The 24,232-nt window shown below is 43.0% G+C and overlaps 1 protein-coding gene across 25 annotated transcripts; it reads left to right on the top strand.

Moving 5' to 3' along the window:
* The first annotated feature begins 1,371 nt into the window (after positions 1-1,371).
* PCBP2 (poly(rC) binding protein 2) lies at positions 1,372-23,839 on the top strand. 25 transcript variants are annotated; one of them, XM_078076042.1, is made up of 15 exons: positions 1,379-1,594; positions 3,965-4,107; positions 4,686-4,709; positions 4,801-4,833; positions 5,194-5,310; positions 7,305-7,436; positions 8,635-8,762; positions 9,791-9,878; positions 11,745-11,837; positions 13,006-13,047; positions 14,291-14,363; positions 14,876-14,914; positions 15,853-15,905; positions 17,045-17,214; positions 19,864-20,549. In XM_078076042.1, exons 2-15 carry the CDS (start codon positions 4,039-4,041, stop codon positions 20,213-20,215), a joined length of 1,413 nt encoding a protein of 470 aa, XP_077932168.1. In that variant the 5' UTR covers positions 1,379-1,594; positions 3,965-4,038; the 3' UTR covers positions 20,216-20,549. The 25 variants fall into 25 exon arrangements, with proteins under 25 accessions (XP_077932178.1, XP_077932176.1, XP_077932177.1 ...); XM_078076040.1 differs by having other exon boundaries at positions 1,380-1,594; positions 15,850-15,905; XM_036124125.2 differs by having other exon boundaries at positions 1,381-1,594; positions 8,635-8,763; positions 9,804-9,878; positions 15,850-15,905.
* The last annotated feature ends 393 nt before the right edge of the window (positions 23,840-24,232 follow it).

Here is a 24,232-nt window from a genome sequence, read left to right on the forward strand (position 1 = left end):
GATTAACTGACTGAGCCACCCAGGCACCCCTTAAATAAATAAAATCTTAAAAAAAAATTAAAGAGACTGGGGTAGATGTCTTTTTTTTTTTTTTAAGATTTATTTATTTGAGAGGCAGGAAGGGGCAGAGGGAGAGAGAGAATCTCAAGCAGACTCCCCGCTGAGTGCGGAGCCCTACCTGGGCTCCGTCTCACCACCCTGAGATCATGACCTGAGCCAAAATCCAGTTGGCTGCTTAACCAACTGTGCCACCCAGGTGCCCCCTGGAGTAGTTGTTTTGCAGACTATCCCACATTCTGAGTTTGTTGATTATCTCCCTGCAGTGTGATGTATTTAACTTATTCCTTTATCCCTCATAAATTTCCTGTACACTGCAGATTAGGTCTAAAGAAAGATTAAGATTAAACACTTTTGACAAGAATACTTAATAGACAATGCTATGTATTTATTTTATCTCATCAGGGACACATAATGTCAAACTTGTCCTGCTATTAGTATTGCAACGTTTGATCACTTGGGTACGGTGGTGATTATGAGATCTCTCCATTTTAGATTACTTTTTTTTTTTCCCTGTGCAATTTGCCAGTAATGTGTGTGGTGATATTTGGCCCTATGATAATATCCTCTCCCCCTATCAACTTTTCACTTAAAGTTTTGATGACTGATGCCACCGGCCTGAATGAATTATTTCGTTTTGGGTTGCAGAATGGATGGTGATTTTCTAACTCTTTCATTCTTTTTACATTTATTAGATGGAAATCTTTTAAAAAAGAGTTTTCCTTCAACGGATGAACTACAGTTCTTCCTAAGAGGAGTAAATGCTTAATTCTTTCCTTTTGATCACTAATTTTCAGAGTAAGGAGTTGGTGTAAAAGTTGCCTTCAGTGTGGCAAATTCGGTTTTTTTATCTTTCTTTCTTTCTTTTATTTTTTAATGAGTATTACTATAGACTACTGGGTTTTTCCCGTTTCTTTTCTTCTCACCCATCCCTTTTCCCTCTTGTCTCCTTTATCCATGGCGACTGCCAACTCTCTCCGCACTCACGCCTGATCTTTCCAATCAGCCCGCTAGGGGCCACTAGCTTCTTCCCTGTCCCCACGCTGCCGCTCTATCTTAAGACTTGGCCATTCGCTACCAGGTGTTGTCTCATTGGTGCCGACGCTGTCCATGGAGCCGCTCTAGGCTGTTGGGAGGCCGTCCGCACTGCGTGGGGAAGGTTTGGGCGACGCAGTCGCCTCGCCGGCCCCCGGGGCGGTTAGCGCTTCCGGGGTCGGAGGGTGCGCGGGGTTGAAAGCGGGCCGCTCCGCCCCGTCCCCCTCCCAGACCAGCAGAGGCAGCAGCCGGAGCAGCCGCAGCCTGCGCCCTCTCCCGCCCGCCCGCCCTCCGCCCGCCCGCCCGCCCTCCGCCGCCCTCCACCCGCCCCGGGGTCTCTTTCCCCCTTCCTCCTCCTCCTCCTCCACCCCCCCCTTCCTCCTCCGCCCGCCCGCGGGGCCCCCCTCGCCTTCCCGCCCGCCCCTATTGTTCCGCCCCCGGCCTCCCGCCCTTCCCCTTCCCGCCCGCTCCCCTTTTCCCCTCAGTCGCCTCGCGCCTGCAGGTAAGCTTCAAAATTCTCCCTCCGCCCCCAGCTATAGCTCTGTTTCCACTCTTGCCATCTTTCTCAGCGTGCTCCGGTTCTCGTCACGAGCCCCGGCCTTGCGTAGTACCGCGTGAGCGCCTACCCCCTCACTCTGGCTCGCCGGCCATTCACGCGAGGCCCTGGCTCAGGCGCGGCCTAGTAGGCCTCGCGCAAGGCCTACCCCCCTCCCCCCGCCTTTTCCCGGTGGCGGCTGCGCAGGAGTCAAGGAGGGCGCGCGCGCGGTAGGGGGGGCGGCGGTGGATTTGTTGGTTGAAGGGGGTGGGGGGAGGCGATGGCCGGCTTGCTGGCCGGGCGGGTGAGCGCGGCTCCCCGCGGGGGTCAGGCGCTGGCGCAGGCACACGAGGAGGCGCTACTAGTCCGGCCCCTCCCCCTGGATCGCAGCGCCCCCCCCCGACCGAACCGTTTATTTTTTTTTTCCCTTCTCTTCTGGTGGAGGGATGGGGGGGGCATTTTTTAATTGGAAAATGTTTGGATGACCGAGGGGAGGGGGGCTGCGGAGTTAAAGAAAGGGTAAACGGGCTCCCAGTTACCGAGTTATTCAGGACGTTCTCTCGGGGTAACGAATTTTGAAATTACAAAATGCCTGCCGATATAGACCCAGGCCGAGCTATTTATAGGAGAAGGGGTAATGGACTGTAGGATTAACAGCTGGATTCCTGGGATTGGGTACACTTATATTGACCTAGTCAGGAGAACATGACAAGGATTTCTTGGATATTTGGAGTTAGAAATGCAGCTTTGTGCCTTAATCACGAAATGGCCTTCTAAAAGATTTTCAGTGTTCTTGCCCTTTCTCGTACTTGCGTTGTTGTAGTGTTTGTAAAGTGTTTCCTGTTACATTTGAGTGGAGATAAGGAGCTAAACTGCCAATATTTTACCGTATCTTATTTTAAAAAACAAAGTCATTCTTACAGACGTAACTCTGTCTCTCCCTTTCCACTCAGCCTCCCTCCCCCCCCAGCACTGTTGTTTTTCCATGAGTGAAAAGTGTTGAATTTTGGGATTTTGCCAGCAGTTAATTCTATTTTGAAGATGGGGGAATGAGGTGCCTTGGGGATGCAAAGCCCATCTTTTAAATCATGCTCTGGAGGTAACCACGGGGCAGCTTGCCATAAACAGAGTGATCTGGCAGCAACTTAAAAACACTTTTTAAATGTTTAGGGATGGGTTTTGTGTTAGAGCAAAGTTAAAACGGTGGCTGGTTTGTGAAGGGGGAAAACTAGTTGTGGGAGAGTTCATTGATGTTGAGTTTTGAAGGGATGGTTGCTAAAAATGTCACTGGAGAAATTTATCAACTTGGGAGAACCTTTTAAAGCTAACGCTGTTAGGTCCTAAGGAGGTATCGTAGGAAAAGGTATATCCAAAAAACAAATTCTCTTTCTGCATGTAATTTGTTACTTCAAAACAGAAATATTGGGAACATTGTTTCAGAGGACAGATGGGGAAAGAGCTTTCTCTGTAGGAAGAGTTCATTACTGCTGTTGCTTAAAACAACTATACAATAAATTTTTAGCAATACCAGTTTTATTTTCATTGTTTTCTTTGGAAGAAAATTTAAGATTTAATAGATGTGAATAAAGATGAAGTGGTAACAAAGGTTAATACACAGAAGCAAGGAAGATTTTCAAATCCGAATGATTATCAAGTTGGGTTGGGAAAGGGAATAGAAGAAAGGACTCAGGCTGTGCTTAATGTACTAGTGTTTTCCCAAAGGAGAATATGGAATCCCAGCCTTTGTAGAAGGCTTTCAGATAATGCCTTTTTCAGTGAGGCTGTTGATTTAAATCTTACTAAAATTATTCGGTGTCATCTGTCAAGATTAGAAATTTTAATGTGTGATACAGCTCAATGTTTTACCTAGAAATTGCTGTAAGTAAGAAAACTTTGTGTCCTTTCTAGCTTTCAACCTGAACTGCTACCTAACAGGGAAGCAAAAGGTCATCTGCCTCTCTGTAATTGGTTAGTTTGAGGTTTGGCCTCATGATTTCCAGGTGTTTCTGTATCCTGTCAAAGCTTATTCTGCTGAAGGACAAGTGCACTTTCAGCAGTTCCTTTACAACCATTGCCAATTGAAGGAATCTTCCTCATCCTGAGAGTCAGCGGAAACCCTACCATTAAGGAGAGCAGACTGAAAAGTCTCCTTCCATACTCTTAACAGAACCTGAGCTGTAAATAGTTGTCATTAGTGTAGTTGTGCTGGATATATACAAGCTTGCCAAGTGATAGACTGTGATTTAAGGAAAAGAATCAGAACATTGATAATGGTGAAAATGATTTTAGGAACTATTTCTCCTGTTGTTTCTGATTTTGATCATGTTTGCATTTCAGTTTTTGGCTTTCACCCCCACCAGTGACCAAAGACTTGACCACTCAAAGTCCAGCTCCCCAGAACACTGCTCGACATGGACACCGGTGTGATTGAAGGTGGATTAAATGTCACTCTCACCATCCGGCTACTTATGCATGGAAAGGTATGCACCAGCTTGGGAAATTGGGTCATAGTAACTGCTCAGGGAGAGGCCAGGAAGAGAGGGCATGCATCTTGGAGCTCATCAGATTAGCACTGTGGGGCATCTGGCTTTAGCACTCTTCTCTATCAGAGTAGATGAGAGTGTAGTGGGAAAATGGACAGACTTTAGTAGGAAGCTCCACTGAGCAGGAAAGGCTTAACTGGAAGATGGAGCCAAAGACTGTCACATATCTGGATAATAAGATTTTGCCTGTGGAGGTTGCTATAGCTTGTGATAAGTAGATTTTCTCTGCCCAGACAACTTTGGGAAGCTTTTAGGGCGGGGGGTGGAGGGTGATGCATTTGGTACTTCAAAAAATAACATACTAAGCACAATAGCATTAAATCATTCCTGCATCATCATTCCTTCAAAATTCTTGGATATCTTCATTTATGTTTTGAGCAAAGCAAAGAAAAAGCCCACCCAATCCCCTTCCCTATAAATCTTAGTTTTCCCATTGCTTTGGACCGTTAAAAATTCCTTTTCATGATAAACACTTTTGAGTTTCCTCTTATTGACGCTGGTTTTCTCCATTGCAGGAAGTTGGCAGTATCATCGGAAAGGTAAGACAGTTTCACTTCAACTCTAATTACTGTTTAGTCAGTCTGGGTTGAAATAGCAGTTGGAGCTCACTCTTGACTTTTCCTCTTACAGAAAGGAGAATCAGTTAAGAAGATGCGTGAGGAGGTGAGTTATGTGGGGGGAGTTTTAGGGACTGTTAAGTCCTTAAAGGAAAAATTTTCTTTAATGAGTGATTACAGGGGGGAATGTTGCAAAAGGAAAATGTGGTATTTTTCTGGCTTGGTTATTTGTAATGACATATAGTATGCTGGGAAATGTAGTTCCTGTGTCTCAGTTCATTCAAGCATTAAGGCAGCTTCTGTAGTCTGAGGACAAAAATGAGCAATGTTTGAAATGATGCTGAAATTGCCTTCTGTCAAGATAATGTATGTAGGCAGTTCCTGGCTTATCTTATTGGGGGGGGGTTGTTTATATATGCTCAGATCTTTTTGTCTTATTTAACTCTTGGCTTTGTTTTTTATCCAGAGTGGTGCACGTATCAACATCTCAGAAGGGAATTGTCCTGAGAGAATTATCACTTTGGCTGGACCCACTAACGCCATCTTCAAAGCCTTTGCTATGATCATTGACAAACTGGAAGAGGTTTGTTGTTCTTTCATTCTGCACTTAGTCTTTGTTTTATTTTACTTTCGGGTGTTTTTTAAGTTTCATTTTTATTTTATTTATTTAGAGAGTGTTTGTGTGTGCCCTCATGGGAGAGGGAGAGGCAGAGACTCCTCAAGTAGACTCCTGCTGAGCGCAGAGCCTGACTCAGGGCTCAATCCCAGGACCCTGAGATCATGACCTGAACCAAAATCAAGAGTTGGCCACTCAAATAACTGAGCCACCCAGACACCCCTCTCCCATTTAGTCTTCCTTTTAAAGTGCTTCTAGATAACTTAGTGATTTTCTGAGAACTTTTAATTAATTAATTTATTTTTAAGATTTTATTTATTTGACAGACACAGAGAGGGAACACAAGCAGGGGGAGTGGGAGAGGGAGAAGCAGGCTTCCCGCCAAGCGGGGAGTCCGATGTGGGGGCTCGATCCCAGGACCCCAGGATCATGACCTGAGCCGAAGGCAGACGCTTAACGACTGAGCCACCCAGGCGCCCCTTCTGAGAACTTTTTAAATTCAAGAACAGAATGGATCATAAATATCTACGAATGGGTCCTTTGCCCCCCCCCACCTTCAGTGTCCCCAAAATTTGACCATTAAGTCACTTGAATCATTAAATAGCTTGACTATTACCAGGGACTCAGCATAAAAAAATTGTGTGGAAAACTAGCATCTTTTATTTTCATTTTTTGACCGACAGTTTTGAAGGTATGACAGTACTTCATTACTAAACGTTATGTCCCCTGATTTATAGTTGAGTGAGCCTAAATGTGCTTTCTTTAGGTGCCTTGGTGAACACTACTATATACTATAAATACAGGTGCCTTTCAACCTTGGATATAGTTACATTTTTTAAGAAAATCTGTCTGAAATGTTGTGTCAGACCGATACTTGAAGGGAGGGAATGTTTATAGGTTATCAGAAGCAAAATATCAGTGCCAGAGGTTTTTTGGCAGAGGGAAGTTTTTTTTTTTGTTCACCAAGGTACCTCAGCCTTCAGACACTGAACAGTCTTTGCCCTAGGTCTTGTCTTCTTCAGCCTCCTCCCGCTCTTCAGTAATGCTGCTAATCATGCATTTGACACTACAGGCGGAGGAGAGCTGTTGGCTGCTGCTTGGGTTGGTGGTTGGATATTTAATGGTGCCTGAAATTTTATCATGGCCAAGATCAGAAATGTTATCTTTTGACCTGCAAGGCCCTGCTAATCCAGAGTCTGAAGCTTAAAAAACATTCAGAAGATCTGTTCATAGTTTAACATGTCCTTGACTTTAAAGGCTTATGTTTAAGCACTTTCCAGGTCCAGCTATTGCATAGAGATTAGGCTGAGAAGTGATGTTTAAACCACTTAATCCTCAGGAGGCTAAATTTAACTAGGCTAAAACCATGACTTTTGGATGTAGCATATTGTTATGGGAAGGATGGTGGGCTTTGGAGCCAATACAGTCTTTTAATTTCAAATCTACAGCTTTTTAGATGTGATTGGGGTTGAGTACTCTGCCTCAATTTCGTTATCTGCGTGATGGTGATATTAGTAAGAAATTAAAATAATGATACAAAGAAGCACACAACTTAATCTTACCAGTTTTCTAAGAGGACAGGATTGGTTCTTTGAATATTGGGTTGCGTTGTTTCATCTTTCTCTTAATATTTTATTTAATTTTGACTTCAAGATTGTTTTACTTTGCAGTCAGCTCTAATTTCCAAAACTAATAATATCATTTTTCTTCCTACAACCCCCCCCCCCCCAATGAAGGCAACTGTATTTAGGGCTAATTCTGAGGAAATTTGTAGGTATTTTTTTATCTTTTCAGAAATAGTTGTTTTGGGGGCGGGGGAGGCAATATTTAAACTTTCGCTGATGGTAGATCATGACATAATATGTCCCTTATAAGGTTAAAACAGTTCTGTTATAGCAGTTACGGGTCCCAGGCATCTGCTTAAACTTAATTCTTCTGTTCTGATGAATTTCTTTTTGAAGGACATCAGCAGCTCTATGACCAATAGTACAGCTGCCAGTAGACCCCCAGTTACCCTGAGGCTGGTGGTCCCTGCTAGTCAGTGTGGCTCTCTCATCGGGAAAGGTGGTTGCAAGATCAAAGAAATACGAGAGGTTGGTAACTTTTGTTGTCTTCAGAAGGTTTATTTTAAATGTGGCTTCCTCTATTAATAGCACTTAGTATGGCTAGGGAAAGTTCATATTTGAGATGAAGATTATTAAAGTAACAGTTCTAGATGATTACAATTTGTGTATTGGGAAGAAAAGGATTGTACCATTGATGAATACCTAAAAATGTGTAGGTTTTTTTTTTTTTTTTTTTTAACAATTCATATGTCATAACAAGTCAGAAGGTTAACTAGAATTTCTAACTGTTGAATATGACCGGTTTCCTTTTTTTTTTTTCCTTTTTATTTTAGAGAGCACTGTGCTGGGGAGTGGGGGGGACGGAGGGAGAGAGAGAATCCCAGGCAGGCTCCTTGCCCAGCACGGAGCCCAACATGAGGCTTGATCCCACTACCCTGAGATCATGACCTGAACTGAAATCAAGAGTCGGACACCTGACTGAGCCACCCAGGCGCCCCCTGTTTCCATTTTTTTTATTTGGCAACTTTTCCATGAGACTACATAATTTTTTCTTAAGAAGATTACAGTTTGATATATAATAATAGGATATATTTTCCTTGACCAAACTCCTAAATAGCAAGGGGAAAACAGGAAGGTGTATTAAGTTGTAGTTGTAATTGTGCTCCCTTTTGAACTGTGGCATTTACATTGAATTATGGAAGCTTTTAATAGGAGTTACTGAATTGGATGTTGGAATGAAATTTGAGTGGCTCCTAAAGGAGTTTTCAGGAGCTTATTGTATATGCCATGAGAGCAAGGATTTTGGTTTTGTTTGATGTATTCCAAGCAACCGGAATGGTGCCTGACACATAGAATGGGCTTAATATAAATATTTGTTCAATAAGAGAATGAAAAGTGGGTGATACTTGCGGAGATTTTGTTTGATGGCCCATGAAGCTATCATTAGCTAGCTATCATTTCTAGAAGGGCCTTTTTCTTGAGAACAGCTTAAATTTAGGCTGTTATTCAGGTTTATTCTTGACTTTCAGAGGCTAATTTATTTATAACTGTGATTAAACAGTCCTATCTGGAATAAGGGAAGAGTGGGAAGGGAGGATAAAAAGGGTAAAATAGGAGATGGGATAAGTATCTCTACTGAGTGTTAGACTCTAAAATCGCTGATTGGGGAATTGGAAGAGTATGAGCTGTTTTTATCTGATTTTTAAAATTTCTTTTTACCCCAAAGAGTACAGGGGCTCAGGTCCAGGTGGCGGGGGATATGCTCCCCAACTCAACTGAGCGGGCCATCACTATTGCTGGCATTCCGCAATCCATCATTGAGTGTGTGAAACAGATCTGCGTGGTCATGTTGGAGGTAAGCCCTCAGGCTCATGCTGAGAATGGGGGGAGGGTGATTCTAGGGAGACAGACTGATCTATATTTAGTAAGACTAGAATTAGGTGAAGCTGTTAGAAGCTTCCAGTGGGGGTGGGGAAGAGGTTCCCTGAGTTCATATTTCCCTCCCCCCAGCTTTGACTTTTCTTATAGTCTGAGCAAAAATAGAAATTGTTAAGCAGCAGTCATCTTTTGGTTTACAGCAATTCTAGTAGGGTTGGTAGGGGAAGATTCACTACTTGGACTGAGTGGACAAAAGATGTAACTGGGTTCCTGAGAAGCTGAGTTAAGTTGCCTTTGGATTACAGTATTTTGGCTATGTGCAACTTTGACACATTCTTCAAGTTAATTTGTTTTAAGGCAGGATTATATTCAGGACATTTATATAAGAGAAGATTTATCCGTAACGGTGTTTTTGAATGATTTATGAGGTCCTGGTAGCATATGTTATTCAGTTAAAGTAAGAATAGCAAAATTAAAGGAAAATAAACCTTTTTAGGATTGTTATGGAATTGGTCCCATGTTGCATGAGAAAGGAAAGTAGGATTTTCAAGTAGAGTTTAGGAAAATGTTGACTGAACCTACTATTTTTCTTGACAGTGTCTGTATTATCTTAGGTATAATACTGGGGTACTTTATTTCCTATTTTGGCTTCGTTTTTTTATATAGGCCAAAATGTAAGATCTTAAATTGCCAACTATATACGTACGCATAGAGGTTTGTCATGTTCATTAGGTTTATTTGAAAACGTGGAAATAATGCGTAAATTATTACAGGGGAATCTACCTTGATGAGAATTAGTGTGAGCTGTGTAGTCCACGGACCCATCTTAACTGCTTTAAAGGCAAATAACTGCAGATGATTTGAGATTAGATCTAGCCAGAGACAACGTTGGTAGGTGAGGGGATGGAAGTTAATACAGTTTTAATTTAACTGATCTGTGTGAGCTTAAGCCACACAGCTGAAGCAGCTTTGAAACCTTATCTCTTTTTGTTTTTTTCCCCTCTGACTCTCTCCCAGTCCCCCCCGAAGGGCGTGACCATCCCGTACCGGCCCAAGCCGTCCAGTTCTCCAGTCATCTTTGCAGGTGGTCAGGTAAGAAAGTTCTTATTGGTGGGCTAGAATGAACAAGGATTATATTTGAAATGTCAACTTTGCCAGCAGCGCACCAGGCCACTCTGCATGCTTGCTGAAACCTGTACTCTGGCCATTAGTTTGACCTGCTTTTAGTTTTATTTTTTTGTACTGGAGAAAGCTATGAATGCCAAGCCCTTACTTAATTTTTAGCAGACAATGGGAGTTTTGTAGGCACTCGGAAGGGGGAATTTACTTGGTAATTTAAGGTGGGTTGGGTTAGAAGAAAGGGTAAAATGGCCTTGGTGTCACTACTTCTCTCCCTCTCCCACCACCCCATCCATGCTTTTTTATGTGTGGGGTGTTCTTTAGAGGTCTGAATAAAAGTAGCAAAGAACTGGACCTCTGAAGGAGATTCTGGATGGTGGTCTCAAAATTGGGGGGTCCTAAACTTGAGTGTCCTACAAACTTCCCCTTCCCCCCCACCTCACCTCCCCTACTCCTACCCCTTCACTCCCAAACTCCAGTGAATTGTTCCCCCAGGCTCTTAACCTCATAAACGCTGGTTTGAACCCACATGGCATAACTGAAACCAGCCGGGGTAAGGGTTCAGTGTATGAGAATAGAAGGGGGAGAGCATGTTGGGCTGTGGTGCTATGATCTTTGGTGTTAGAGTAAGAACACCAAAGCACCCCCTTGGCCTCTTTCTACTTCACCCACCTAAACTCTTGATCCTTGGCACATGGTTTATTCTGAAGTTAGATTTGTATGACAAGAGCATGGAATAGAACCATGATAGTTTTCTGCTTCGTTGGTTAGTATTTAAGGAGTAGGTAGGTAGGTCAGTTTTGTAAATGTTGGGGTTCAGGTTGAAATAGTGACCTTCATTTTGGTGGTTGCCTAAGCAAGTGCATTGCTCAGAATGCCTTTTCCCAATGAGGGGCTGGCCTGTTACAAGCACACTTAATTAGTTCCATCTTGTGTTTGAATTGGGGGAAGCAAAAGCTTGAAGTCCATCTCATTCACGTTCTATTTTGAGTTGGCATAAAACTGAACAAGATTTTGGAGACTTAGTTTGTCATGTGCTTTTGGGAGCTTTCACAAGAAATCATGTCGCAGTGCTACCTTGAGACAGTTTAGTACTTTGCCTTGTTTAAACCAGATTGGTTAAAGGGTTCTGTCGGTCTGGATAGTCAGGCAGGATAAACAAAGGCCCAGAGTCAGTATAGCAAGGAGGCTTAGCCTTAGGAGTTTTCCCTTCTCCCCAGAAACTCTAGGTTCCTGCTCTTCTGGATTCTTTCACTGCCATTTGGGATTATAAAGAGTCCCATGCTGTGCAGCAGCAATCCTCTCTATAATTCTTCATTTCCCTTTCCTTTCCTCCTTTTTCCACCTCCCCCTTCTTACCTCTTTGCTTCCCCACCTCCCTCCCTCCCTCCCTCCCTCCCTCCCCCCCCTTTATTCAGTTGACCACCCTCTAAAGGCTTGAAGCTTCTTTCATGAGTGGCCCTGATTATTCCCATGGGCCTTTTTAAATGGACTGGTTCATGCAACGTCCACAGATGGACCTGTATCTTTTGTTCCTTTGTGACAAAAGTGGGCTCTGTAGGGGTTCAACTTAATCCCACACTGACCAGTAGCTGGCATCAGCTCTGTTGCCCCATCCCTTCATTCTTACTGAAAATAGCCCAATTGTGCGGTGTGATACCTGCCACAAGGTAACTTTTTTTTTTAAATTCACTGATTGCAGCTCGTTTCAAATTGTGTCGTGAGCTCCTTTTTAAAGGAAAAGAAAAAATTAAACAACTTTTTTTGTGTGAATTTCATGCTGGTGACAAGGTGCCGGATTGACAGCCCTGGAGACTGAAATCCTCTATTTATCCACAGGACAGGTACAGCACAGGCAGCGACAGTGCGAGCTTTCCCCACACCACCCCGTCCATGTGCCTCAACCCTGACCTGGAGGGACCACCTCTAGAGGTGAGAGGGGATGTTCAGTCTCCAAGGCTCACTCAATCCTTCCGCCTCAGCCGAGACTGCCAACACGCGGGGGGCCAGTGGCGCTGGTGATTTTTATGCTGTGGACACCACCTGTCCACGGGGACCTGGACTGACCCCCCCCACCTCATTTCACACAGGCCGCGTAGCCCACCAGATGGTAACACCAACTCTCTTTTTTTTTTCTTTTTTTTTTTCCTTTTTTTCCTTTTTTTTCCTTTTTTTCTTTTTTTTTTCCTTTTTTTTTTTTTTTTTGTTGTTGTTCAACCCCTCTTCCCCATCTCCCACTCTTCCTATCCCATTTTCACCTTCCTACCCCCACCTGGGTGCACTTTTGGGGGGTACTGGCCACTGTGATGTGAAAAGCTTCACATCCTGTTAACCAGCCACTCCTTCCCCTCCCTTCCTGTTCCTCCTCCTTGTCCCCCTCCCCATTGCCCTGAAGACCCAGCTCCCTTTTTGGAGGTTATGGTGTGGGGGGAGGAGGGTGTAGTGGGAGCTGCAAGTGCCTTTTATGGAGGGGGAGGTGGGAGAAGGTGCAGGGTTTAGAACACAGTGATTTGTTTTATTTATTTATTTATTTTGCATTCCTGTGGTCAGCTCCCTAGTGTTAGGTACTCTGCTAGCTTCCAGTGCATTTAACGTCTTCAGGCAGATGTAGAGAAAAATAAGGTAGGGATAGGGAAAGGGAAGTGTTTCAAAACATGCCACGTAGGTTTGTGCAAATACAAATCATTCATATCACCATGACCGGTATATAAGGGTTGGGGTGGTTGAGGGAAGAGAATATTTTTCCTCCTAGGCTGTCTTGTATATAGGGAAAAAGAAGGGGGTTTGGTCAATCGAGGCATTGCTTAATCCCACTTCCCACCTTTCCATTAAGAAACAAATGTGTATTTTGCCTTTGATTGCAGGGAACATGGCTCCCTTCATAGGCTTCCTGGAATAAGGCATCATATTTAGGTTTCAAAGAAGGCCAACTCAGGTCTGACTGTGTTTGTGAGATACCATCTACTGCCTCAATCTCTGGCCACCCCCATCTCTAGTTCAACTCTGGCTTCCTGGCTAGTTGAAATCTGTCTCCCCTTCTCCCACTGGGTGGCTGTCCGTGATTGGTTTTTTAATAGGAACTGTTTTCCTCCTTTTGTAGGCCTATACCATTCAAGGACAGTATGCCATTCCACAGCCAGATGTAAGTTTTGTTTTCACTTCTTGTTTTGAAAAGCTCCCTCTCCCATCCAAAATTGTTTCATTCTTTCTTCCACATAGGCAGAAGTGAGTTGGGTCTTAAACATTTATAGTATTTTCCTCATAAGGTGAACCTCGTATTTTGGGCCTTAAATAATCTTTAATCAGGGCCACAGTAGCACCTTGTTTGCTTTTTGACGTAATCATTGGAAATTTGAATTCAGCAGATTATTAGATTCTGCTTTCCCCATATTCCAGATTATTCTATCTAAAAGAGAGAAGTGTTCCACGGTATATTGTGATTTATTATCCAGGGCACAGTTTAAATTGACAGTGGACTGACTGTGCATCTCTTCATAGAGTCCTTTCCATGGGTGGGGGGGGTGGGAGGTTGGGTTTGTCTTTGGGTACTCCTCAATTTGAGGTGACAATTTAAAAAGCATCTGGGCGGGTGGGAAAGGGGCTTATTTTGCACAGGGAGGGATAAGCTGAATATTTGGGGATTCGACTCAATAAAACCTTTCTTGCCACTAAACACTATTTAAAAGCACTGGTATTCAGACTTCGTGTAAGGGCATTTCTCTCTGCACTTTCCTCTGTCATTACTAACCCTTTCAGGTGCTGAGCATTAGACTTGGGAAGTTGGGTTTGGTTCTTGGCTTGGCCCAAGAGGGGAAGTAGCCTTGAGGAGGGATTGTTTTACAACAGCCAGGAGAGTTTATATAGGTGAAGAAAAATAGCTGTAGAAATCCATTGGGAGGGGGTGGGGCTGAGCCCAGTTTGGTTTCATCTTAATCTCTCTCCTCCTTGCAGTCTCCCTGCCCCCTCATCTCCTTCCCTTCTCCCAGTACTGGAAGAACCCTGCATGGTGTGTTTCCCCTAGCACCACTGCACAGTTTGTTTACCTAGCCTGTCTGTGCTTGTCCCGGGGGCAACTGTTGCAATGGCTGCAAACACCTTCATTAAGTAGCCCACAAGGGGATGGTTGTCGGGCAGGTGCTGCTGCTTTTCTTTTCACACACCCAAAATGCATTCATTCTCTTGTACTGATGCCCTTTCTAACTCTTACCTTCATATTCTGCCCATCTCCAGGATTGTGGTATAAGTCCCATCCTTACCCTGTGTTGTAGTTTGAGTAGTAGAGTCAACTTTGGGGATCAGGAGCTCTGCATTTTCAATTTTGAATATGCTTGAGCCCTGACTCTGTTACTCTTCTAATGCCAACCTCTCCTGTTTCCTCCCTGCAGTTGACCAAGCTGCACCAGTTGGCAATGCAACAGTCTCATTTTCCCATGACGCATGGCAACACCGGATTCAGTGGTATGGATACCTCAGTGTTTATTTCTGTAAAGTGTAGTGCAAGACAGAGGCCAGCCCCAAGGTCTCAGTTTGACATCTGTTTAAAACATACTTCATTACCCAGCATCCTGCTGGTTTAAACTTGCCTGTCTTCTATCGCTAAACCGAAGGAGGTAATGTGTTTGTTAACTTGGTTTTCATTTGGGGTGAGTTATTCTTTTTTTTAAAAAAAAAAAAAAAAAAAAAAAAGGCCCTGGAAGGTTTGGGGTGAGGTCTGGGGATGCTTGTCAGGCAAAGGGTAGGCTAATATTTCTTCCCATCCTCACTGCTGCCCCTTTGATCTGATTGGCACCCCCTTTCTCTCCACCAGCTATTCACAGATCTGGGTAGAAAATCCATTTGTGCCAAATTGTGTAGTGGTTTTTGGTTTTGTTTTGTTTTGTTTTTGGGGCTTTTTTTTCTGTTTAAGGAATAACTTGTCCGATAGGGTTAGGATGAGACCACCAAACTCATTTTCACTTGTATCTTAACAGGCATTGAATCCAGCTCTCCAGAGGTGAAAGGCTATTGGGGTAATGATTAAAAAAAAAAATCTGTAGTATTCTACTGTTATATTAATAAACTGGTGGGAGTCTTGTTTCACTGCCCATGACATACCAGCAAGATGCACATGGCAGAAAGGAGCTGAGAGAGCAAAGGGGTGGGCCTGGTGCCCCTGAGGGTCCCTTGATGGATCTGGCCAACCCCCTTCTAAAAATGTTGAGTTTAGAGGCCACAGCTGAGAGCAGGACTAGCTTTGAGAATTAGCCAGCCAGCCTGGTCCTTTCCAGGTGTCAGTATTATTGATGGGTATGGGTGTTTGCTGATGGGATTTTTTTTTTTCTTTTTCTTTGGAAAGCAAAATAAAAACCAGAACAAATTACTGAGCAATTGAGGAAAAGACAGGGAATAAATCTGGAGAAATGAACTCCCCTCACCTGGGTGCCATTTCATTCTATTTGACCTTCAAGTGTAGGTTAGGGTTGGGGGAGGTATTAATCTGATACAGGTATATTTAAAGCAACTGCATGTCTGCCAAAAGTCCATGGTACCCAGTAACAGGCATGATATTGGCACTGGTGCTAGTGAGCATCAGGTGAGATAAAATTGGAACACAACAGCAGCAGGAAATCCTAAGCAGAAAAGGGGAGCAGTGCAGAAGGATTTGGTTAGATTTTGGTCCTACCACATTCCCTTGCCCCTGGCTTCCATCCACTTACACCCTGATAGGCTGGGCTTTGCAGGAAATGGCATGAAATCAGCTTTTCTGAGTTTACAGAGGAACCTTTCCAGCATTATTTCTGTACCCCTTTCCCCCTCTTTCCTCCTTGGAGGCTTCCAAGTTAGTGATGAATCCCAACAGCCAATGCTGGGTTTCCAGTTTGTTTCCTTCTGTTAGGTTAATGTGCAAATCAGTGGGGGTTTGTTTGCTATGCATTGAACTTCCTTGCTCTCTTCTGTCTTTTAGCAGGTTTGGATGCATCTGCTCAGACTACTTCTCATGAACTCACCATTCCAAATGATGTGAGTATAATTAATAGGGTTGCATGGGATAAAAATAAGAGTTGATGCAGTGTCATGCCATTCTTTTTTTTTTTTATTTTTTTTATTTTTTTTAAAGATTTTATTTATTCATTTATTTGAGAGAGTGAGAGAGAGAGAGAGCACATGAGAGGGGGGAAGGTCAGAGGGAGAAGCAGACTCCCTGCCGAGCAGGGAGCCTGATGCGGGACTCGATCCCGGGACTCCAGGATCATGACCTGAGCCGAAGGCAGTCGCTTAACCAACTGAGCCACCCAGGCGCCCGTGTCATGCCATTCTTAAGGCCTAGGGAAAGAAATGGGTTTTTTTTAAGATCCCAAATTAAAATTTTAAAAGTATGTAGAATCATAAATAAAAACTGATGGAGAAAATAGGTAAAACTATTGTGTTGAGGTATCGTGAGGGAGAAAACCATTTTTGTCTCAGATATAAATTCCCATTGGCCATAGTTTCTTGGATGATCTGAAGCCTTATCCTTAAAGCAGAGGCCATTGAATGTTATGTCCAACATGGTAGTCACTAACCACATGTGGCTATTTAAATTGTGAGAGAATAATAAAATAATCTCAATTTCTCAGTCTCACTAGCTACACTAAAGGTTTTCAATAATCACGTGTTATTAGTGTCTACAGTATTGAACAATATGAATGTAGACCAATTTTTTATTTTTTCCAGAGGCAAAAGCATTATAAATTAGGCAGAATTCTTATCAGTATATTAAAATGGTGATCATAGCAGGATGAGTTTAGGCATCTTTGTTGCCAAAAACCAGAGACCTTTATTATTCCTAGCCATGAGAAACTGGTTTGTTAGCCTGTTGGCTCTGATTTATTTTGTCTTTGGATTGGTACTCTAGGAAATGAGCTAATGCTCCTCGGAGTCAGTCCACTGAGAGTTAGCTCTGATCTGTGGTAGACAAAATAGGGCAAGAGTGGAGATGCAATCTAAAATCAAGTTTTTTAATCAGGAGTATGTGAGTAGGGTGTGTAGGATGCGGATAGTAGTTTCCATTGCCATTATTGTGGATCCAAGCTATGGAAGACTGGAGGGGTGGGATGGAATTCTTGGACCTAGCCATGCAACGCTTAATTTTGGTATGCCTTGTTGTTTTTCTTCTTAAGTTGATTGGCTGCATAATCGGGCGTCAAGGCGCCAAAATCAATGAGATCCGTCAGATGTCTGGGGCGCAGATCAAAATTGCGAACCCAGTGGAAGGATCTACTGATAGGCAGGTTACCATCACTGGATCTGCTGCCAGCATTAGCCTGGCTCAGTATCTAATCAATGTCAGGTAAGGGTTCCCTCTCTACCTTTTGTGTTATTGTTGGCAACACAAGTAATGTGTGTGTTGGGGAAAGCTACAGTGTATTACTAAATGTGGGAATATTTGGGGGATGGGAGTGGGGATGGGTGGAGATGGCAATAAAGTTAAAGTCTAGCCCTGCTTTGATCCATTCTTAGTGTAGCAAGCAGGAAAAGTAACAAGATTGTAATAAATTTGTACGGGGGAGGGGAATAGAATGCTTGCATTTGACTTGATGGTTTTAGGCTTGGAAAGAGTAGAGCAGGTTTTCACTAGTAGGACAGTGCTCTGGCTGGAGCATCCATACTGACTAAGAAGCAAATGTGGGTCTCTTGCTGTACATATCATAGACCAGTATTTTATGGATGGGGTCTAGTCTCCAAAGCGCCCTAATTGGAGTAAGGATAATGAAGTAATGTGACGGCAAGGCAGTTTCTTGGAAGCAGCGATTACCATTTATTCTGAAAACATCCATTTTTCTTAAATTGCAAATTGCTCCATTGTTCAGAGCTTGTGGGAAAGGGGAGGCACAGGTTCTGGACTATTTCAGAAATGCCTAGCCTCTTTCTTTTTTTGCCACCATCTCATACCATAATGGCTTCCTGAGGTTTTATTCTCCTCACCCAAACCTAGCTGATGTTACTGCACACAATAGCCATAGTGGGGTTATTCGGGGTCTGGTGGACATCCTACAAGGCATTTGTATGTCTTGCTTTCTCAGCACATGTGCTTTAGTCACGTTCTTAATTGCTTACTCACATGCTAAGCCGGGGTTAGCAGTCTGTTTCCCAAGGGGCTTAGCCATCCTTTTCATGTAGATTTTTGTCTAGTCACTTACCTCTGTCATAACTGTTCATTTTTTGTTGTGCATAAAAGGTCTTCTGAGTTCCTGAATCTAGTACAGGGAAAAGGAATTCATAAGTATGAAGTCTATTTTGTTTTGCTTACACTGACCTTGTATTTATTCCATTGTCTTTTATCTCCTGGTTAAGAATTTATCAGTTCCCCAGTGGTTTTGACTTTTGCCTTAAGCCTTTTAATTCCTTGAGGTATTTACTAGTATTTATGTAGAAAAGACTCTTCTGTGTCTAGATCTGCTTCAGCTACCAAGCACATCAGATTCTTCATGTTCAGTGGGAAATGGTAGTAAGCTTTGTGCAGAGGCTGTTTGTAAAGGTTTTTCTTGTTTCTAACTGGGGTATGGGGAAGGGCGGGTGTTAAGTGGTAAGATTCATGTTCTTGGAAGCTGGGGGGGATTGTTTTCTTCTGCTTGGGTAGGCTTGCCCTAAATATTGTCAGGTAGTGCTTAAATGGAAGTCGTTTGTTTCACCTTAGGACAGTGTCAACATTGTAAGGAAGCAGAATATCTCCACCTGAGTTTCCTGATTCAGTCACTTTTTTCAGGATCCTCCTTATAGGATGGCTGGCCATTTAGGGTCATCCCATTTCATGAAACTGTCCAAACTATGGATTTGGGTCACAACTTTGTGACGCTTCATTTAACACCAAAGCAGAGATCATACATGCACAAAGCTTACTCTTCACTCCTCCATCTTGGCCCAGTTTGAACGCAAAAGCGAACTGGTTTTATTACTACTAGGCAGGAAAGATTTCTCTGCTTTCGGTAATGGATTCTGAGCATTTCTGCTCTTACTCTGTCAGCCTGAGTCCTTTCTTTATCCCCTGCTTTATAGATTGTAATTTCTCTGGACTTAGGTAAACAAGATGGAATCTTAAGAGGAGGGTCCCTGCCCTTGAAGAGTCAATCTTGTGGGGTAGGTTGTCCGGACAGTTTTTGACAAATACTGCAGTTCTGGCTTAGAAGCGTGGGCATTTGGGAGTTGCTGATCATTATGGCTATTTGGACTTCATTTTAGGCGTAGAGGCGGTATTTTTACATTTTTAAACTAATTTTTGGGGAGTGCTTGAGTATCTTCCATTTCTGTGAGGTCTGTATTAGAAGTATGTTCAGTCAAAAACAAAGGGCTTTTTATCCTCAACCCCACCTCTCACCAGAAATGAAGCTTTCCTAGTTGTTATCTACTTTTGTTCTCAGCATTTTTCTTTGAAAATACTACATTCTTTGAAGTTTTGAAATTAGTGACCTGCTTTGGTTTCTTGTCCTTTCCCATCCTGATATATTGGTTAGTTTGTTGTATAAGATGGAAGCACACTTCAGCACTGGGGGGAAGGTTTCTAATTCTATAGAATAACATTCTACACCTTCACAAGGGATTGGTGGGTGTGAGACCTTTGTTCCTCGTTTGGAGATTGTTATGAATACTCTCTCATTTTCTACTTTGAAATCATTTCCTTCTGACTCCTGGGTTGGATCCCATGTCCGATACGTGGAAGTGTGCTCTGTATGACTTCTTTTCTCAGTCTATCAGCTTTTTCGTCACCATAGCAGTTTTAAATAGCGTTGTGGAATGGGATTTGGTAAAGTATACATTTTTTAGAGGGTGGGACACAGACTGAAAGAGGGACAGCTTATCACAAGTTGGTATTAGGTCTTCCTAATTTGCAGCCAGAGGCACTTAACTGATAACAAGCGGTTTTTGTCCTGTACTTTTTCCCTTTTGTGGTCTTCCCTTCCACCCACCCTTTTTTTTTTGTTCCTTTTTTCCTCTGTTACAGTTTAGAAAACGCTAAACCCTCCTCCCAGGCAGCCTCCGTCACGATCCCTGATCACCTCAGCATCAACCTCTCTCAACCCTCCACCCCTTCTTCTTCTTCTTCCTCCTCCACCACCACCCCCTCGCTCGCCACAGCGGGGACCTCCGACGCACCCTCCAGCCTCCCCAACCCTCTTCCGACCGCCCCTTGTGTCTCCAGTCTGCTTGGCATGAAACCCATCCCTCTCCTGGCTCTAAATGTTGTGTCTGCTGCTAAGGGTACCGGGGCTTCAGCTGCCACCACCACCAGCTCTGCCGCGCCATGTGTAACTAACAAACTGAAAGGCGAGAAACAGAGATTCTCCCCCTACTGATTGAATATCTTGAGGCACCCCCTCAAGTACTTCTTGGTTCATTTTGTTTTTCTTTGTTAACATTGGTGAGAACCAAACAATTGTGAGCTTGTGACCGTTTCCTTTTTACTATTTGGGGGCATAACAGGGTGGGGGTGGGGGTAACGGTAACCTGGGGTTAGGGTTAGGCCATTTCATCTGAGTGCCTGTTTCAGAGTCTGACTTGTTGAATTCTTTATCTAGAGCCACATCCTGCTCTTCCTTTTCATTCTGTTACTTTTTTGTAGCTTTATTCTGCATTGCAATATAACAATGTGTTAGGCTCTGTGTTAATGAATAAAAGCTTCTCCATTAACCCTTTTTTTTTTTTTTTAATTATTTAATGGTTAAGTTATCAGCAGGCCGTCTTGGCCAGATTTGTGTTTCTAGCTGTAATAAAGTTGCCACAGTAAGAACTTTAGTTGACTGTGTGCTGTGAAGGGCAAAGGGGTGGGAACTTGTGACCTGTGGCTACTCAACTAGGGAGTCTGTAAGACTGACTCGGGCCTGCTTGTGTCCCTAGTGAATTTAGTAGTAGTCCTTGGTCATTCCCCACAGAAGAAGATGAGCCTGTAGCAGGTTACATCCTGAGGGTCTTCTTCATTGGCATTAAGATGCTTTAGTGAAGGCCAATTTCTCTGACTTCTCAGATCCGTTGCCTTGCCAACAGCAGCAGGTAACAAGGGTGTCCATCCCAAGATTGTTTCCTCTGGTGAGTGGTTACTGTGAGGATCTTTTACAGATCATACATATAAAGAAGTTACTTCTTGACCTAGAATGGGGAGGCAAGTTGGAAAAAGTCTAATAAAGTTTGCTGGCTTTTGTCTGCATTTCTCTGAATGAGAAGTATCTCTCTTCCTGTGACACTGGGTAAATCTTGAACAACCAACCTGTAACATCACCCAAAATTTGACAGGATTCTCCAGTCATCCTAAAGCCACCCTGATTACTAAGTCCCTTTACCCTTCCTTCCATTCCCTGCCCCCCTCCTTCTGTCTCCCACCAACCCTGTCATGAGTAGAAATTATAAACTTAGATTTAGAAGGAACCTTTAAGATCACCTGCAACTCACCAATCCACTCATTTATCAGATTAAAAAAAAAAAAAGCCTTGGAGAATTTAAATTCACAGATCACATGAGTGACTAATCAGCACTAACAACTTGTGCTTTACTTTTACTCAAGTGTACTTTATCTCCCTGAAGCCTTATTTTCCTTATACTAAGACCACAGCTATCTCTCCATTAAAGACTAGAAATGCTGTAGGCATGATGGCAGAAGGCCTCTGATGGTCTTCTATTCAACCTGAAAGCATATGGCTCTTCCTTAGAGCATTAGAGAATTAGTGTAGAGATTTTTTTTTCTTGTTGATCTTTTCCCACATCTCATTTGGTTTATAGTATTAAAAAAAAAAAAACTAGTTGCTGATAAGTATTGCAGTGTGTTGTCTCATGGCGTTGTGGTCCCTCAATCCCAGATTTGGCCTATGAAACTAGTGTTAACATGTCCCAAGTCTGCACGAAGGACTAGAGGAGCAGCCTTCTTTTCACTGTCCAGATAGTTTCCTCTTGTTAGTTGCTGGTTGCTCCCTTGTCATATGGTCCAACTGTCCCTTCATAAGCTCTCTCTAGGACTTAATATTGCTGGTACCAGCTCCCCCCAGGGACCAGGTTTTATTTTATCTAGTTCTTGATTAGAAGGAATCTTTACCTAATGAGTACTCCCTAACGGAGGAGTGCAGGGAAGGAGGCAGATGTTTAAGATGCAGCTGCCACCAGAACTTGGTGTTAAATTTTTAAAAATTTTTTGGGTCCCCCATGTGGTCCTATTATAGAGTCCTTATTAGCATGATACTTCGGTTGGGTTTTCCCTTCTTGCCCTCTCTCCACCCCGTGCCTCAATCACTGTTGAGGCTATATATAAATTCTGGATAGTTCTTTTTGAGCTCTTTTTGTTGCCAGAGTGCCATCACCTTCTTGCATGAACTTAATTTTCTTTAGGTAGGTCCTACATCTAAACTGTTTACAGCAGCTCCTTCCTGAACCTTCACTCCCCACTAAACTCTTAGGTTTGGCTTACTGCTTATATTGCCCTAGGTCATCCTATTTTGAGATTGGCAAGAATCTGCCCTCTTTAAAAGAACTAACTATATTCCCCTTTATGTTGAGGTAGAAATACCATTTCAGACTGAAATACAGTTTGTAGTTGAAGGACCTATTTCCTGGTTCTTGGGTGTTGTGTTGTCCTCTCCGCCCCTCCGGCTTTGCATTGTTCTGGAAGGCATAGAGATGGCAAAGTACCATTCATTTTCTCTTGACTAGATACCACAAATAGGTTATGCCAGTCGGTTGGAAATCCTAATGAAATAAATTTATGAATTGAAACTGAGTCTTACACATTTAGTTCTATTCAAAGCGGGAGCTAAGATTTGCTGGGTATGTAATACTCAGTGAAGCAGGCTATAAATATCTAAATAATTTTCTTTCAGAGTTCAGAATTGGGTTCCAGGACCTCAAATGATATATTTGAGACAGAAAGGCATTGTAGCTGGCTGGGTATGTTTGAATGGAGAGTTAGCTTAAGGATTCCAAGGTTTGGGAGCTTCTAGAAGGAACCAGGGAATTGTTGAAACATGCGGCTTCTGCTTTTGAAGTCTGAAGACAATAGGTTGGGTGTAATTCTTGACTATACTTACTATACCTGCTGTTCCCTTTTTTAACATCCCCTAGCGTTTAAAACTATATATTATCTCTGAATAGGAATAGCCTTCATGATGCTAGAGAACCCCAGAGCTGAAGCCTTTGTTGCTCTGTCTCAACATTAGCTTCATGAGGCTACTTTCAGATAAAGGGTTCCTAAACTGCTTTCTGTCAGTAGCTTGGGAGGAGCTAAAATAAGCTTAACAGTAAAGAAAAGGTACTTCTGTGTAGTAGGATCCTGTAAGAGGAGGTTTTAGTGTGTGGCATACTTTTGGAAAGCATTTAACATCTCCCACAAATGAGAGGAACACCCACTGTTGGTAACCAGAGTCTGTTTCCTTCAGTTCTGGGATAATTTTCCTCAGAAAGCTTGGGTTACAGGGGTTACGAGATCATGGCACCAGTTAATCCAAGAAATCTTAAAATGCCCCCCTTGACATTGAAAGTTTCAGAGGTGAGGTACAGCTGGGCATTCAGAAAACTAACTTTGAGTTCTTGTTTATTTTTTGTGTTACAGGCTTTCCTCGGAGACGGGTGGCATGGGGAGCAGCTAGAACAATGCAGATTCATCCATAATCCCTTTCTGCTGTTCACCACCACCCATGATCCATCTGTGTAGTTTCTGAACAGTCAGCGATTCCAGGTTTTAAATAGTTTGTAAATTTTCAGTTTCTACACACTTTATCATCCACTCGTGATTTTTTAATTAAAGCGTTTTAATTCCTTTCTCTGTTCAGCTGTTAATGCTGAGATCCATATTTAGTTTTATAAGCTTCTCCCCCCCCTTTTTTTGGCTCATGAATTTTTTTTTCTGTTTGTCATGGAAATGTAAGAGTGGAATATTAATACATTTCAGTTTAGTTCTGTAATGTCAGGAATTTTTCAAAAAAATTAAAAGATGGACTGGAGCTTTTTCTTTGTGAATAGAAACTGGATGCCACAGTGATTCATGTGGGTTTTATTCCTGTTGTCTTGCTGTTCTTTTTGCACCTTTTATGCCTCAAAGGACAAGGACCCTGCTTGGGTTTTGAATATAAGCCTTTATTCCATTAAGATGTTACCTTCTGTTGTACCACTCCATCTTTTTTTTTGTAGCCCTTGAACCAGTTTTCCCTTTATCCTATCTTGCAGAGTAACCAAATAGCTGTCGCAAGCTAGCTGTGTGCCCTTTGTCCGAAAGTGCGGGGGTCACGTTTACCTCATTTTCCTAGGACTGGTCTGCAAAGACTAAGGCAGCACCTCCACTGGGTGGGCAGGGCCTGGGGAGGGACGCACGTGGGTACTGTGGAGGCGGCGGGATG

This window comes from Halichoerus grypus, chromosome 6, assembly GCF_964656455.1.
Source record: "Halichoerus grypus chromosome 6, mHalGry1.hap1.1, whole genome shotgun sequence".
Taxonomy (NCBI): domain Eukaryota; kingdom Metazoa; phylum Chordata; class Mammalia; order Carnivora; family Phocidae; genus Halichoerus; species Halichoerus grypus.